Source organism: Cervus elaphus, chromosome 28 (genome assembly GCF_910594005.1).
Source record: "Cervus elaphus chromosome 28, mCerEla1.1, whole genome shotgun sequence".
Lineage (NCBI taxonomy): Eukaryota > Metazoa > Chordata > Mammalia > Artiodactyla > Cervidae > Cervus > Cervus elaphus.
Window position 1 is genome coordinate 53,764,010 of NC_057842.1, and position 14,806 is coordinate 53,778,815.

The 14,806-nt window shown below is 41.6% G+C and overlaps 1 protein-coding gene across 9 annotated transcripts in view; it reads right to left on the bottom strand.

The window, feature by feature from the left end:
* The window catches only part of KLHL32 (kelch like family member 32), a 205,483-nt gene that overhangs the window by 68,516 nt on the left and 122,161 nt on the right, over nt 1-14,806 (bottom strand). Inside the window, exons 1-2 of one of the 9 annotated variants that reach the window (XM_043890031.1) lie at nt 1,715-1,763; nt 1,112-1,261 (exon numbers count right to left, since the gene is read on the bottom strand). The exons of 7 other annotated variants lie outside the window; for them this stretch is intronic. In XM_043890031.1, coding sequence (XP_043745966.1) covers nt 1,112-1,249 — 138 coding nt within the window. In that variant the 5' untranslated portion in view covers nt 1,250-1,261; nt 1,715-1,763. Of the gene's footprint in view, nt 1-1,111; nt 1,348-1,714; nt 1,764-14,806 lie in introns of those variants that run through there. One more of the 9 variants, XM_043890032.1, reaches the window with a different exon arrangement.

Genomic DNA, 14,806 nt, shown 5'->3' on the forward strand with positions numbered 1-14,806 from the left:
AAAATCATTCCTATTTCACCATGCAGAGATAATCACTATTAATGTTTCTGTGCATATTTCTAGACTTTTTTTGAAAGAACTCTTTTATATATATAAGAAAGAGAAAGAACAATTGTATTCAGGAGCAGAAGAAACCATCAACAGCCACAGGCACTCAGAGGCAATCCAGGTTAGTGGAAAAGAGCAAAGCCCACAGAATCAGGCAGACCTGGTTCAAATCCAGCGTGTTAATTATTATTATTGTTGGCTATGACCTTGGATCAGACACTGAACCTCTGTTATTCCTCATTTACAAAATGGAGAGTCCACCCAGTTCATAGGGTTGTTATAGAGATGACAGAAAAGCACTTACCACACAGCTTGGTCCATAGAAAGCAGACAGTAGATTTGGCAGGCAAGGAACCATTAAGTACATTTGAGCACTGTTGTTTGGCATCCATAAACCCTGATTCATCATTGATGCAAGGAGGGCAAAGTGAAGAATCTGGTCCCTTCATGTATTAAAGTCTTAAATAAGCTGCACCAGTAAGTCAGGGAAAAGGAGGCAAGCCAAGTAAAAACTATACAATTGAGTCATAAACTGAGTCATAAATTGATTGATGTTAAGGCCTCCCACATCTGTATTATTAGCCCAAACCTCTCTCCTAAGCTCTGAATTCATTTTCCCAACTGCCGATAAGAGGACATCTTCTCTTGGATATTCCACAGCCATACTGAACTCAACATACCAACACTGAACTTATATTTTGCAAACTTGCATCTTTTCCTATATCCCCCTTCTTGGAGAATGACCACATTCTGTCCCCACAGCAGGGTCCCCAAAGGTGGCCCATATCCCTCCCTCATAGCCAGCTGGTCACCAAGTTCTGTTTGCTCTTCCTCCTTAGCATTTCCTGTTCTGTTCACCGTCTCCTATCCAGACTTCCTACAATAGCGTCCTGAATTGCACTTCCTGCTCCCAGTACCAGACTCTCAATCCTCTCTTTTTACGAGACTCGAACCATAGTGATCATCCGTTTAAAACCCATCAACAGGTATCCATTTGCTTAATGGGGAAAAGTCCAAACTCAGTTACAATGCAGAGCCTTCCATAACCTGCTGACCTACTTACCCTGTAGTGTAAGAGTCCCACACACCTTTGCTTGGCTCCCGCCATTTCAAAGACCTCTACATTCACATCATGGGCCAGAACCACACCAGGCATACATAAAACAGAGACGAAGATAAATAGGCAGGTCCTAGGCTTCATAAGATGTACAGTCTATTGGAAGAGTAAGCCATTAATAAAAAATGTTGAAAATAAATGGAAAGTTATCACTTAGGTAAAGGTTACAAAGGGTAGAACAGAGAGCTATATAATGCCCAGTGGACAGATTTGACCTGGAGTGGAAAGATACTAATGGTGGCCCCTGGGAGCCAACATGCAGCTGATAACTGAAGAAGAGCAGATTCACTTGGCAAAGGGTGGGTGGGGTGCACATTAACTATATTTTCTCGTTTTCTTGTATCTTGATGCTCTGGCATCAGGGGCCTCACTGACTGGGGAGAGACCGCCTCTCCCTTGGGATAGCCAAGTGTTAGAAGGATGCAACTTTCATATGCAGAAAACCAATCAAGAGCCCAAACTGCCACCCACCTCCTCTAGCTGGCTCCTACACTCTGGGTGTCAATATTCCTCTGCATTCCCAGGTGTCTCAAGTGATAAAGAACCCACCTGCCAATGCAGGATCCACAGGAGATGCAGGTCCGATCCCTGGGCTGGGAAGATCCCCTGGAGGAGGAAATGGCACCCCACTACAGTATTCTTGCCTGGGAAATCCTATGGACAGAGGAGCCTGGTGAGCTAAAGTCCATGAGGTCCAGAGTCGGACACTACAGAAGGGACTGAGCACGCACACGCTCAATGAATCCAGGGCTAAGTAGCAGACACCTAGAGATGGCCTTAGACTGGCTAAGCCTGCTTATCTGCCTTGTCCTTCCCGAGGAAGCCACAACAAATGCTCTTGCCCACTATTTCCCTTCACTCCTTCCACCTCCTGTTCAACCCTGGAACTACCCCTGTGGCCCATGGGCTTTGCCATGCTGCCTCCTCTTGGGAACTGTAAGTAACAAACTATCATTTCAATGGCAGTGGTCTCCTGATTTGTTGGTTTTACCCTCAGTTTAGCTCAATTCCTCAGTCGCGTCTGACTTTGTGACCCCATGGACCGCAGCACGCCAGGCTTCCCTGTGCATCACCAACCCCCAGAGCTTGCTCAAACTCATGTCCATCGAGTCAGTGATGCCATCCAACCATCTCATCCTCTGTCATCCCCTTCTCCTCCCACCTAACCCACCTTCATTCTTTTCCAGCATCAGGGTCTTTTCAAATGAGTCAGTTCTTCGCATCAGGTGGCCAAAGTATTGGAGCTTCAGCTGCAGCATCAGTCCTTCCAATGAATATTCAGGACTGATTTCCTGTAGGATGGACTGGTTGGAACTCCTTGCAGTCCAAGGGACTCTTAGGAGTCTTCTCCAACACCACAGTTCAAAAGTATCAATTCTTCAGCGCTCACCTTTCTTTATAGTTCAACTCTCACATCCATACCTGACTATTCAAAAAACCATAGCTTTGACTAGATGGACCTTTGTTGGCAAAGTAATGTCTCTGCTTTTTAATATGCTGTCTAGTTTGGCCATAACTTTTCTTCCAAGGAGCAAGCGTCTTTTAATTTCATGGCTGCAGTCACCATCTGCAGTGATTTTGGAGCCCCCAAAAATAAAGTCTCTCACTGTTTCAATTGTTTCCCCATTTGCCATGAAGTGATTAGACCAGATGCCATGATCGTAGTTTTCTGAATGTTGAGTTTTAAGCTAACTTTTTCACTCTCCTCTTTTACTTTCATTAAGAGGCTTTTTAGTTGTTCTTCACTTTCTGCCATAAGGGTGGTGTCATCTGCATATCTGAGGTTACTGATATTTCTCCCAGTGATCTTGATTCCAGCTTGTGGTTCTTCCAGCCCAGCGTTTCTCATGATGTACTCTGCATATAAGTTAAATAAGCAGGGTGACAACATGCAGCCTTGATGTACTACTCCTTTCCGATTTGGAACCAGTCTGTTGTTCCAAGTCCAGTTCTAACTGTTGCTTCTTGACATGCATACAGATTTCTCAGGAGGCAGGTCAGGTGGTCTGGTATTCCCATCTCTTTTAAGAATTTCCACAGTTTGTGGTGATCCACACAGTCAAAGGCTTTGGTGTAGTCAATAAAGCAGAAGTAGGTATTTTTTCTGAAAGATGATCCAACGGATGTTGGCAATTTGATCTCTTGTTCCTCTGCCTTTTCTAAATCCAGCTTGAACATCTGGAAGTTCACAGTTCATGTACTGTTAAAGCCTGCCTTAGAGAATTTTGAGCATTACTTTGCTGGCATATGAGATGAGTGCAATTGAACATTCTTTAGCATTGCCTTTCTTTGGGATTGGAATGAAAACTGACCTTTTTCAGTCCTGTGGCCACTGCGGAGTTTTCCAAATTTGCTGCCATATTGAGTGCAGCACTTTCACAGCATCATCTTTTAGGATTTGAAATAGCTCAACTGGAATTCCATCACCTCCACTAGCTTTGTTCGTAGTGACGGTTCCTAAGGCCCACTTGACTACGCATTCCAGGATGTCTGGCTCTAGGTGAGTGATCACACCATCATGGTTATCTGGGTCATGAAGATCTTTTTTGTATAGTTCTTCTGTGTATTCTTGCCACCTCTTCCTAATATCTTCTGCTTCTGTTAGGTCCATACCATTTCTGTCCTTTATTGTGCCCATCTTTGCATGAAATGTTTCCTTAGTATCTCTAATTTTCTTGAAGAGATCTCTAGTCTTTCCCATTCTATTGTTTTCCTCTATTTCTTTGCACTGATTACTGAGGAAGGCTTTCTTATCTCTCCTTGCTATTCTTTGGAACTCTGCATTCAAATGGGTATACCTTTCCTTTTCTCCTTTGCCTTTCATTTCTCTTCTTTTCATAGCTATTTGTAAGGCCTCTTCAGACAACCATTTTGCCTTTTTGCATTTCTGTTTCTTGGGGATGGTCTTGATCACTGCCTCCTATACAATGCCATGAACCTCCGTTCATAGTTCTTCAGGCTCTCTGTCTATCACATCTAATCCCTTGAATCTACTTGTCACTTCCACTGCATAATCATAACGGATTTGATTTAGGTCATACCTGAATGGTCTAGTGGTTTTCCCTATTTCCTTCAACTTAAGTCTGAATTTTGCAACAAGAAGTTCATGATCTGAGCCACAGTCAGTTTCCAATCTTGTTTTTGCTGACTGTATAGAGCTTCTCCATCTTTGGCTGCAAAGAATATAATCAATCTGACTTTCTTGGCCATCTGGTGATGTCCCTGGGTAGAGTCTTCTCTTGTGTTGTTGGAAGAGGGTGTTTACTATGACCAGTGCGTTCTCTTGGCAGAACTCTATTAGCCTTTGCCCTGCTTTGTTTTGTACTCCAAGGCCAAATCTGCCTGTTACTGCAGGTGTTTCTTGACTTCCTACTTTTACATTCCAGTCGCCTATAATCAAAAGGACATCTTTTTGGGGTGTTAGTTCTAGGAGGTCTCGTAGGTCCGCATAGAACCATTCAACTTCAGCTTCTTCAGCATTACTGGTCGGGGCATAGACTTGGGATTGCTGTGATACTGAATGGTTTGCCTTGGATACGAACAGCGATCACTCTGTCGTCTTTGAGGTTGCATCCAAGTACTGCATTTAGGGCTCTCTTGTTGACTATGAGGGCTACTCCATTTCTTCTAAGGGATTCCTGCCCACAGTAGTAGATATAATGGTCATCTGAGTTAAATTCACCCATTCCAGTCCAATTTAGCTCACTGATTCCTAAAATGTTGATGTTCACTCTTGCCATCTCCTGTTTGACCACTTCCAATTTGCCTTGATTCATGGACCTAACATTCCAGGTTCCTATGCAATATTGCTCTTTACAGCATTGGTCCTTACTTCCATCACCAGTCCCATCCACAACTGGGTGTTGTTTTTGCTTTGGCTCCATTTCTTCATTCTTTCTGGAGTTATTTCTCCACCGATCTCCAGTAGCATATTGGGCCCCTACTGACATGGGGAGTTCATCTTTCAGTGTCCCATCTTTTCACCTTTTCATACTGTTCAAGGGGTTCTCAAGGCAAGGATACTGAAGTGGTTTGCCATTCCCTTCTCCAGTGGACCATGTTTTGTCAGAAGTCTCCACCATGACCCGTCCTCTTAGGTGGCCCTACAGAACATGGCTCATAATTTCATTGTTAGACAAAGCTGTGGTCCATGTGATCAGTTTAGTTAGTTTTCTGTGACTGTGGTTTTCATTCTGTCTGCCCCCTGATGGATAAGGATAAGAGGCTTATCAGGAAGAAGCTTCCTGATGGGATAGACTTACTGAGGGGGAAACTGGGACTTGTTCTGAAGGGCGGGGCCATGCTCAGTAAATCTTTAATCCAATTTTCTTTTGATGGGCAGGGCTGTGTTCCCTCCCTGGTGTTTGACCTGAGGCCAAACTATGGTGGAAGTAATGAAGATAGTGAAGATAATGACCTCCTTCAAAAGGTCCCATGCATGCCCTGCTGCACTTACTCAGTGCCCTGGACCCCGCAGCAGGCCACCGCTGACCCACACCTCCGTCAGAGACTCCTAGACACTCATGGACAAGTCTGGGCCAACCTGTTGACTACAAGATGGTGGAGCAGAAGGACATATGCTCATCTTCTCCTGCGAGAACTCCAAATTATAACTCGCTGCTGAACAACCGTCGACAGAAGAATTTTGGATCCCACAGAAAAGAGATACCTCACGTCCAAGGGCAAAGGAGAAGCCCCAGCAAGACAGTAGGAGGGGAAAAACCACATTTAGAATCAAGGCCCATACCTGCCAGAGACGCTCGGGGGCTCTAACAAACCCTGTGTGCACCAGGACCCAGGGACCCCACAGAGACGGGGCCAGAGCTGTGTCTGAGTGTCTCCTGGGGGGTATGGATTGGCAGTGGCCTGTTGCAAGGGCAGAGAGCCACCAGAACCTACACAGGCCTGGGGAAACAGACTCTTGAAGGGCACAGTCAAAACCTGTGTGCACCAGGACCCAGGAGAAAGGAGCAGAGCCCACAAGAGACTGGTTTCACCATACCTGAATCATAATAAAACCTACATGTTAAAACAGGAAGGTGATGGGATTGAGGGAGAATGTTCCAGAAGCAACACTTGCAAAATTGCTATGGATGAGGAATCGTGTTTGTATCTTTCTATCTGACCTTATCTGAAGTGGCATGTGCCCCTTCCTCTCCACTATCACATTACTCCATTTTCTTTGCCTGGAGCATGCATCGCTATCTGAGATTATCTTCTGCATTTATTTGCCTACTTATTCATGACATGTGTGTCCCCTTTCCCAAGTCCCAAGTTCTACAGGAAAAGGGACTTATCTATTTTATTCACTGCTATATCCCTAACGCCCCAAACACTGCCAGGCACATGGTGGGGGCTCAAGCCACACTTACTGAATGAATGGATCCACTTTACTTTTTCAGCTTCCCTTGACCACTTCCTTCTTTGGACCCCCACCCTGTCCCCTGTAGATTTCTAGCACTCCACTTGTCACTGTAAACAAACGCTCTTTGATGACAGATCTGTCTACTAAATCTAAAGTGCCTGGTGCCAAGGACTGTACTGTGCCCCGCCCCTGGTGTTTATCAGGGATAGGAATGTGGTGAAAGAACAACCGTGAGCTTTTTCCACTATCTATAACCGAGCAAAACCAGAATGGGCCATGCCTCTACAACATGTCTACCCAATTTTGAATATCATCCAAATTGGGCCATTTTCATACCTCACTTTCCTCCCTCATCTTCCCTGTCTCTTTCTGGTCTTCCTACACATACGCAAGGCAAAGACAGTGGCCAGTTTTCCAAATGGGAAAATTGTTACTAATGTCTAGAGTTGAAAGTGTTTAAAGATGAGCTCAATATAATAGATCTGCTGTGAAAAAAATTCAAATATTTCAATCCACCCAAAATTTCTTTTTTAGCCCAAGAAAATTACTTTCTCTATCAACTGGCTATTCAGATCAAAGTAGCTTTTCAAATGATACTTTCTTCTAGCTATGAGATTGTCTCCCTTCTCTTATATACTGTGACTTAGAAATCCAAGTAACCAAGGAGAGGCAGTGGTTTTGAATTGAAGTTATAGCTCAGCAGCAAGAAACTCTCTTGAGTAAAAGGAAAATCTTTTATTTTTCTAAAAAGGTTTCATTTCTGTCACACTGCTTCTCACTTGAAATTTACTTTCTATTCAGAATTATGGTGTATACATTGTTGTTCTTTGGGGAATCTTTTTAAATAGTATTTATTTTCCTCTGGTTTAGGGCTATTTGGCTTCTCTCTTCCCTTCTATTTGTTTCTTATAGTGTGAATGACAAGTTAAATAACAAAAGAAGAGCCATAAAATGTGTCCCCAATACTATAGTAGCTATGGAAGAAATACCAGTTTTGCAAGTACAATAGTTCTTAAACCTTATATATTCCCCAAATTCAATCTTTTGGTGTGGCCTATTTCCTTAATTAATTAAAAATGGTTACTCCCCAGATTAACTATTGAATACACAGTAGAGAAAAAAAAGCACAGGAAAGGAAAAGTGCTATCTTATTTTGGCTTATATTCAAAGGTAATTACATGTGAGGCAAATTATCAGGTGGCAAGGATGTGAGTGAAAGTGGGGGCAAGTTGGGGGCTGTGGGTGAACTCTGTGGCCCTTTTACCAAACCAAGGGAGACAGAATAAGTCCACTTTTGTGATGGGTGGCAGGGTTCTCATCTGTAACTGAGCGACTGGTCTTTATGTATTAGCAAGTGTCTTTCAATATCCTAATTAAGCAACTATTAGTAATTAGTGATGAAAGTTCATACAAAAGACAAAGAAAGATCAGAGAAGATTTAAGCCCGTCCCTGAACCAGTGTTACCCAGACACTGCATTCTAATACACTTTCTTGAACAGGAGAAAATGGTGCAGCCTCACAGCTGAGGTCTGCAGGTTCACTGTATGTAACCCACAGCCTGGCTCATGTACGCCACAGCCTAGAGATGTGTGTTGACACGTGCCAACACTGATACAAGCTGGAAGTCAACAATGCGTATTTCTAATATGTCGTCTGTCTTCGTTTCAGACACACTCGCGTGTATCCTGGCCTAACTGCCAGCAGCCCCTGGCCCATCCAGCACAGAAGTTTAATCAGAGCCCTGGCATGGGAATTATGCAGAGCACAGAAAATACTAATTGTCTTGTGACTGCATCCACTGTAGTGTATCCCCAATGTCAGCCCCACACATACTCCTCAAATCTAGGAGTCCATGTTAAAATGACAAGATTAGGAAATTTAACAAAGATGCTTTAATACCATGGATACCTATGCAAAACACAGCCTTAATAACATCTATTTCTCCTGTCACTTCATGTAATTCTGAGACCATTATTGACTTGCGAAACAAAAGTGAGCATCAACAACCTGTATGATAAGAATGGAAAACTATGAATTATGCTCAAGATAAACAACCTCTCTCAAGGTCAAATTAAAAGTAATGCTCTTTTGATTTCCTGAATTCCCCACCCCTCCCTCACAAGAAGACCAAACTGAATGGGATTCCAAATTTTTCCAGGTAATAATACTTAAAAGATGTGACTATCTTGACAATGCTGTGTTTCATCGTTATAATTATAACCTTTCTTTTCCAATTATTGATCCCCTTCATTTATACCTCCCTTCAAAATGTCACCTCAATTACCACATGTCAATACTTTACTAAGATAAAGATGGTCAGGAGAGATAGTGGTTTCTATGCCTCTCATCTAATAGCATGCATGAAACTTGAAGTTCTATTATAAAATGTTGATAATGTCTGAGGATGTCTCTAAATGAAAAGTCACTCTTGCTACGGAAGTCAAGAAGTCTTAAAAAAAAAAAAAAAAAAAACCATTCACAAATAGATTCAAAATAGCCTGCTACAGTTACTCTACAGGTAAAACCAGTATGATCTGATTTTTAGCAAGTTAACTAGAAGTCAAGTAAAAACACTGTATTGGCTGCTTATAGAGACCAAGTACCAAGTCAGACACAGTAAATATGAAGCTTTTTGTCAGTAAGTTCTCGTTTCCCACTTCAAGTCTCCTATCACATCCCAATGAACTTGTCACTAAGCTGTTCATGCAGATATCTTCCAGTAAGTAAAAAGCTTCCAGTAAGCTAGTAAAAGGTAGGTGTTATATCTTATGCTTTTTGTATCCTGCACAATACCAATGACAATGCTTTATCACAGATTGTAATTTTAAAATATTTGTTGGATTATGAATTTTAAAAACCAACACATTTGGTTTTTGTATTTTGAGAGTTATGTTTTATTTGGTGGAAATTTTTAGGACTTCAAGCCCAGGAGAGAGCATCTCAAGTAACCCTGAGGGAATTGGTCTGAGGAGGCCAGGTTCTCTGAGGGGGTGAGGAGGGAGGAGTCAGGTTATATAGAAGTGTTACAACAAAGGGCAGGTTTTCTGAACATCAGATTATTGTTAATTAAAGAAAACCAGAGATCTCAAGTTAAGGAATTTAGTGCTTTTCTACATATGGGAAGATGCCAGAGTCTGGGCTTACCAAAATCACTCCTTTCATGTGCATCTCAGCTATCCTTTCTGCTCTCTTAAGTGTTTACAAATGTGACATTCAAAAGTCAGGTGGGACCTCCCTCCAACACCATCCTCCCACTTTCTATTGTCATGTCACAAACTCATGAGTGCAGCCAGAATACTGGAGTGGGCAGCCTTTCCCTTCTCCAGGTGCTCTTCCCAACCCAGGGATCGAACCCAGGCCTCCTGCATTGTGGGAAGATTCTTTACCGGCTGAGCCACAAGGGCAGAAAACCAGAGATCTCAAATTAAGGAATTTAGTGCTTTTCTACATATGGGAAGATGCAAGAGTCTGGGCTTACCAAAATCACTCCTTTCATGTGCATCTCAGCTATCCTGGGCCAGTATCCTGTGTTTTTCCCATCCTGAGCTCCCCTGGGGCTCACCGTAGGGAGTGACTGCAGTCCTGGTGGCCGCTAGATGGCAGGTATTCACAGCCTTCCTCAGGAACTCTCCCTGGAGGGCTGCAATCACTGATGACTGTGACATCCTTGTTTACTGATACGGCAGGAAATATTCCAATTCTCAGTCCCTCCCCTTGGTCAGGAATTTGACCAACATGTGGGAGACATTTCACAACAACTGTTGTCCCACAGTGCTGAGAGGCTCCTCCCAGATTAGGCCAAAGTTCTTACTGATATGCCACTCCAAGTGTTAACTTCCAGGGTAGCCTCATTGATAGATTATAAAAGGTCCTCTGGATCCACTATCTTCTAACCTATTATAATCCAGGAGACACTTTCCTTGTTTAAAAAAAAAAAAAAAAAAGCAACATGTTTTTTAAAAGTTTTTTTTTTTTTTTTAAAGCATATCCATAACTTCAAGTGGAAAGAAAAAAAGACAGTTTGGTTATAGGTCTGATTTTACAACAGAGCAACATTAACTGATTGCTCACGATTAACTGAGAAAGGTGCTCTCAAATATTAAATCTGAACTTCAATATTAGATCTCTCTTGATGCTAACTACCCATCATGGCTTTTATAAAACTGATAAACATGGGGGAACACCCACTTGTGCCAGATGTATCAGGCCTGGCTTCCACAGTGAATCTTGGGTCTTCTGTCCTTTCACAGGCTTCTTAGAATGCTGAAAGGAACCTTACTTCTCTCTGTATTGAGTGATAACCAGAATATATAAATGTCTGTGCTGTATAACAGAAGTACAACACTACAGTGTTGGGAAGGAGGATGACAACCAGGATCAGGTTCCTCTTCCTAACAGAAAGCCAAACCACTCCAGCTGGAAGGCCTGTTCCCTCCGCTGACTTCTAATTTCAGGAGCTATTTGTATACTTGAGCCATTTACTCAGCCCTTGTGCATAAAGGGGACTTCCCTGGTGGCTCAGAGGTGAAAGCGTCTGCCTCCAATGCGGGAGACCCGGGGTTCAATCCCTGGATCGGGAAGATCCCCTGGAGAAGGCAATGGCAACCCACTCCAGTATTCTTGCCTGGAGAATCCCATGGACGGAGGAGCCTGGTAGGCTACAGTCCATGGGGTCGCAAAGAATCAGACACGACTGAGCGACTTCACTTTCACTTGTGTGTAAAGGTGCAGACTGAATCTGTACTTCTTTAGATCTTCCTCTCTATCTTCATCAAGTGGCTACTTTATAAATTTTGATTGGTGGATAGTGAATAAATAATAAAGATTATCATACCTTTAAAAATTCAACTTCTATTGCCTTTACTCCTTAGTTTACAGGGAAAACACTGATTATCCTACTTCTCTAGAAGTATTCTAATATTTAAAAATACTTGAATAATTTATTATATACTAAATAAACTGATTGAATATTTTTAATATATAAATATTTAAAATGCCTAGAACGTTAGCCACACTGGAAAAAAAATATGGTAGCCAGGGGGCTTCTCTGGTGGTTAAGAATCCACCTGCCAATGCAGGGGACATGGGTTTGATCCTTTGTCTGGGAGAATCCCACATGTTGCTGAGTAACTAAGCCTGTGTTCCACAACTGCTGAGCCTGTGCCCTGGAGCCTGGGAGCCACAGCTGCTGAGCCCGCGGCACGGCTGCTAAAGCCTGTATACCTAGAGCCCACGCTCTACAACGAGAGAGGCCACCACAAGCAGCCCAGGTACTGCAAGGAAGAGCGGCCTCCACTCCATGCAACTAGAGAAAGCCCACACCCAGCACTGAAGACCCAGCACAACCAGAAATAAAATAAATAAATATACACATATGGCAGCCCAGAAAGAGAGAGAGGAAAAAAATAGTTATTGCCTAAACTTTTCACAACCGTATGTCATTTTGGGGCTACAATTCAATAGTAGGTATATTGCTGTTCTTTATAACTGAGAAAAATGATAAGTTCAACTTCTGCATGTTTATTTGAGTCTACAATTTTATATTTTCCCTGTCTCCTTCTCTAGGTTGTAAATTGTGTGGACAAGGAACTGGCTGCATCTTCAGTCTGGTGTGGCAGGGAAAGCATATGCATTGAAGCTGATACATATGGATGACCTTAGCAAGTGATGAACCTCTCAGTAGGAAAGTGGAAAAAGGAAGTCCAATTCTTTGAATGGAAAAGGTGAGTCTAATTTTTTCATTAGAAAAATGGGAAAGGTGATCTGTGGTAGGATTGTCAAAAACATATGCAAAGGACCTTCTACATAGTAGATGCTCAACATAGTAGCTATCTCATTATTGTTATTTATGGGCTTCCGTTGTAGCTTAGTCGGTAAAGAATCTGCCTGCAACTCAGGAGATCTGGGTTCGATTACTGGGTCGGGGAGATCCCCTGGAGGAGGAAATGGCAACCCACTCCAGTATTCTTGCCTGGAGAATCCCATGAAGAGAGGAGCCTGGCAGACTACAGTCCATGGGGTTGCAAGAGTCGGACACGACTTAGTGACTAAATCACCATTATTGTTATTCCTTTTTAAAATACTATTAACCCTTCTTAAGCTATAGCTTTGCATATTCCACAGATTTTACTCACAGACAGGGTAAAGAGAGGAAAATGCTGAATGTCTAATATAGACTTTATTTTTCTACAAATGACAGCAAAAATCATAGCTGTTGTAAACCATCGTTACTTTTGTACTTACAAAACACTTTATCAGAGATAAAAAGGGAGAATAGATTGAGACATTATACCAGGCCATCACCAGCTAGGCATTACTAGAATGTACTCTGGTTCCCAAGCTCTGTATTACATACAGCCAAAAAGGCACACAGAGAAATCTAAGGATGGAGGAGCTGCATTTCTTTATGACCTTATTTGAAAGATAAACTCCTTGGGGAAATACAATTTATTCAGATTATCAAGACCCTGCTGTGCAAATCTACAGTCTGGGAGCACACTATGGAGATCAAAAAATATTTACTTTATTCTGTTGGGTATAAAAGCTTTTAATGAATGCATAATTAAGGCAAAAAAGAGTGTATACAGCTTTAGAAATTCCACTGCTGAGCCAAGCCATTAATATCCAAGGCACCATACCCAGTTGTGATTCCACCTGTTTCCTATTTGGATTACAACCGAGTTATAAATCAAGGTATTATGTGACTACATGACCTGGTGCTGCAGAAAAGGACTGCACTCCAGGATTAGAGAAAGCAACATAAAGGGCTTTGTCGTGGGTGTGTGGTGAAGGGCTGGCCCTTTGGAACACGCTGAAACAAAATCCAATGCCTGGAGATGAATCATGTAGAAAAAAGTCATCGGACATATCAAGCATGTAAAGGAACCTGTGAGCTTTCTCCATAATATTAGAGTTGATGGGATAAAATCTAATAGCTATGGAAAAACAAGAGGAGCAAATCATTGACAATGCAGGCCAGATTATTTGTGATATGATAAAATAATGTAAAACCAGATATTTTTATTTGTATAAATATACAGAGATAAGATATATTTGTATACAAACAAAAATATATGGACAACCAAATGCAACTATATATTTGTGTATTGATATAAATACGCATAAATACAACGTGCTCTGACTAAAACAAGATATTAGAAGCAACTCAAAAATACAAGGAAAATCCCGGCATGCTCCAATTCTTGAAGTCTTTGAAGGCCTGTATAAATATATTTGTGCTGTATAACAGAGGAACTCTACAATTAGGTTACTAGTACATTTTCATAATCAATTGTATGCATAAATATTCAAGGCTCATGAATAATTTTATATTGTTCCTTGGAAAAGTCTGTAGTAAGCTGGAAATCCAGTATGAAGGAAGTACAGAGACACAGCCATCATCAACAACTAATAATTCTGGCCCTTGTCACGATGTGCTGCAAAATGCTATCAAAAAGTTTACTAGAGCTGCCTCAGCACTTCAGGCGATTGCCACTAAATTATGGACTCTATAGAGGATTTTAATGTATACTTTTCTTTTTTTTAGTTGAAAAATAGTCTATCTGAGCAACTGGGGCTTTAAAATGAAAATTTCAAGAATCACAAACCTTTTTTGAATGATGAGAGGCCAAATCAGCTTAAAATATTTTTAAAGAATAGTAGAGCCTGGAAGTAATGATGATGCATTTACATACATCATAAGCTGTGTTACTCAAAGTCAGTTGCTGAAAATTAGCTCAATGCTGCAGAATTTCAACAATCTCTCAGTTTATTCACATAGACTTTGTCAATCATTATTATACATAAGAATGAAGATTGGTAAGGTTTTTTTTTTTGTTTAACTCTGTATTGTGTTGTTTTTTTTATATTTTGGATGCTATGCAGGACATATAATATCAAAATTTTACATCATATTTACAAATTTTGTTATATAATGTAAAATTTTTTATATATTTATAACTGGGACCAGTTCAAATTTATCTAGATGTTATGACACTTTCAAAATCTGAAATCAGTTACTTAACAGGCTGAGAACTGATGTGTAGTAAGGTGGCAAGAGCATCTAACAGTGGCTTTCAAACTGTGGTCCCCAGAGAAGTAACATTAGCATCACCTGGGAACTTGTTAGGATGCCGATATCCAGGCTCCTTAGATAGCTCCTGAATCAAACTGTATGGGCAGGCCCAGCAGTCTGCTTTAACCAGCTATTCAGGTGATTCCACACATGGTCAAGTTTAAGAACCCCTGATACAGAGTACACATTTGAGTGAAGAAA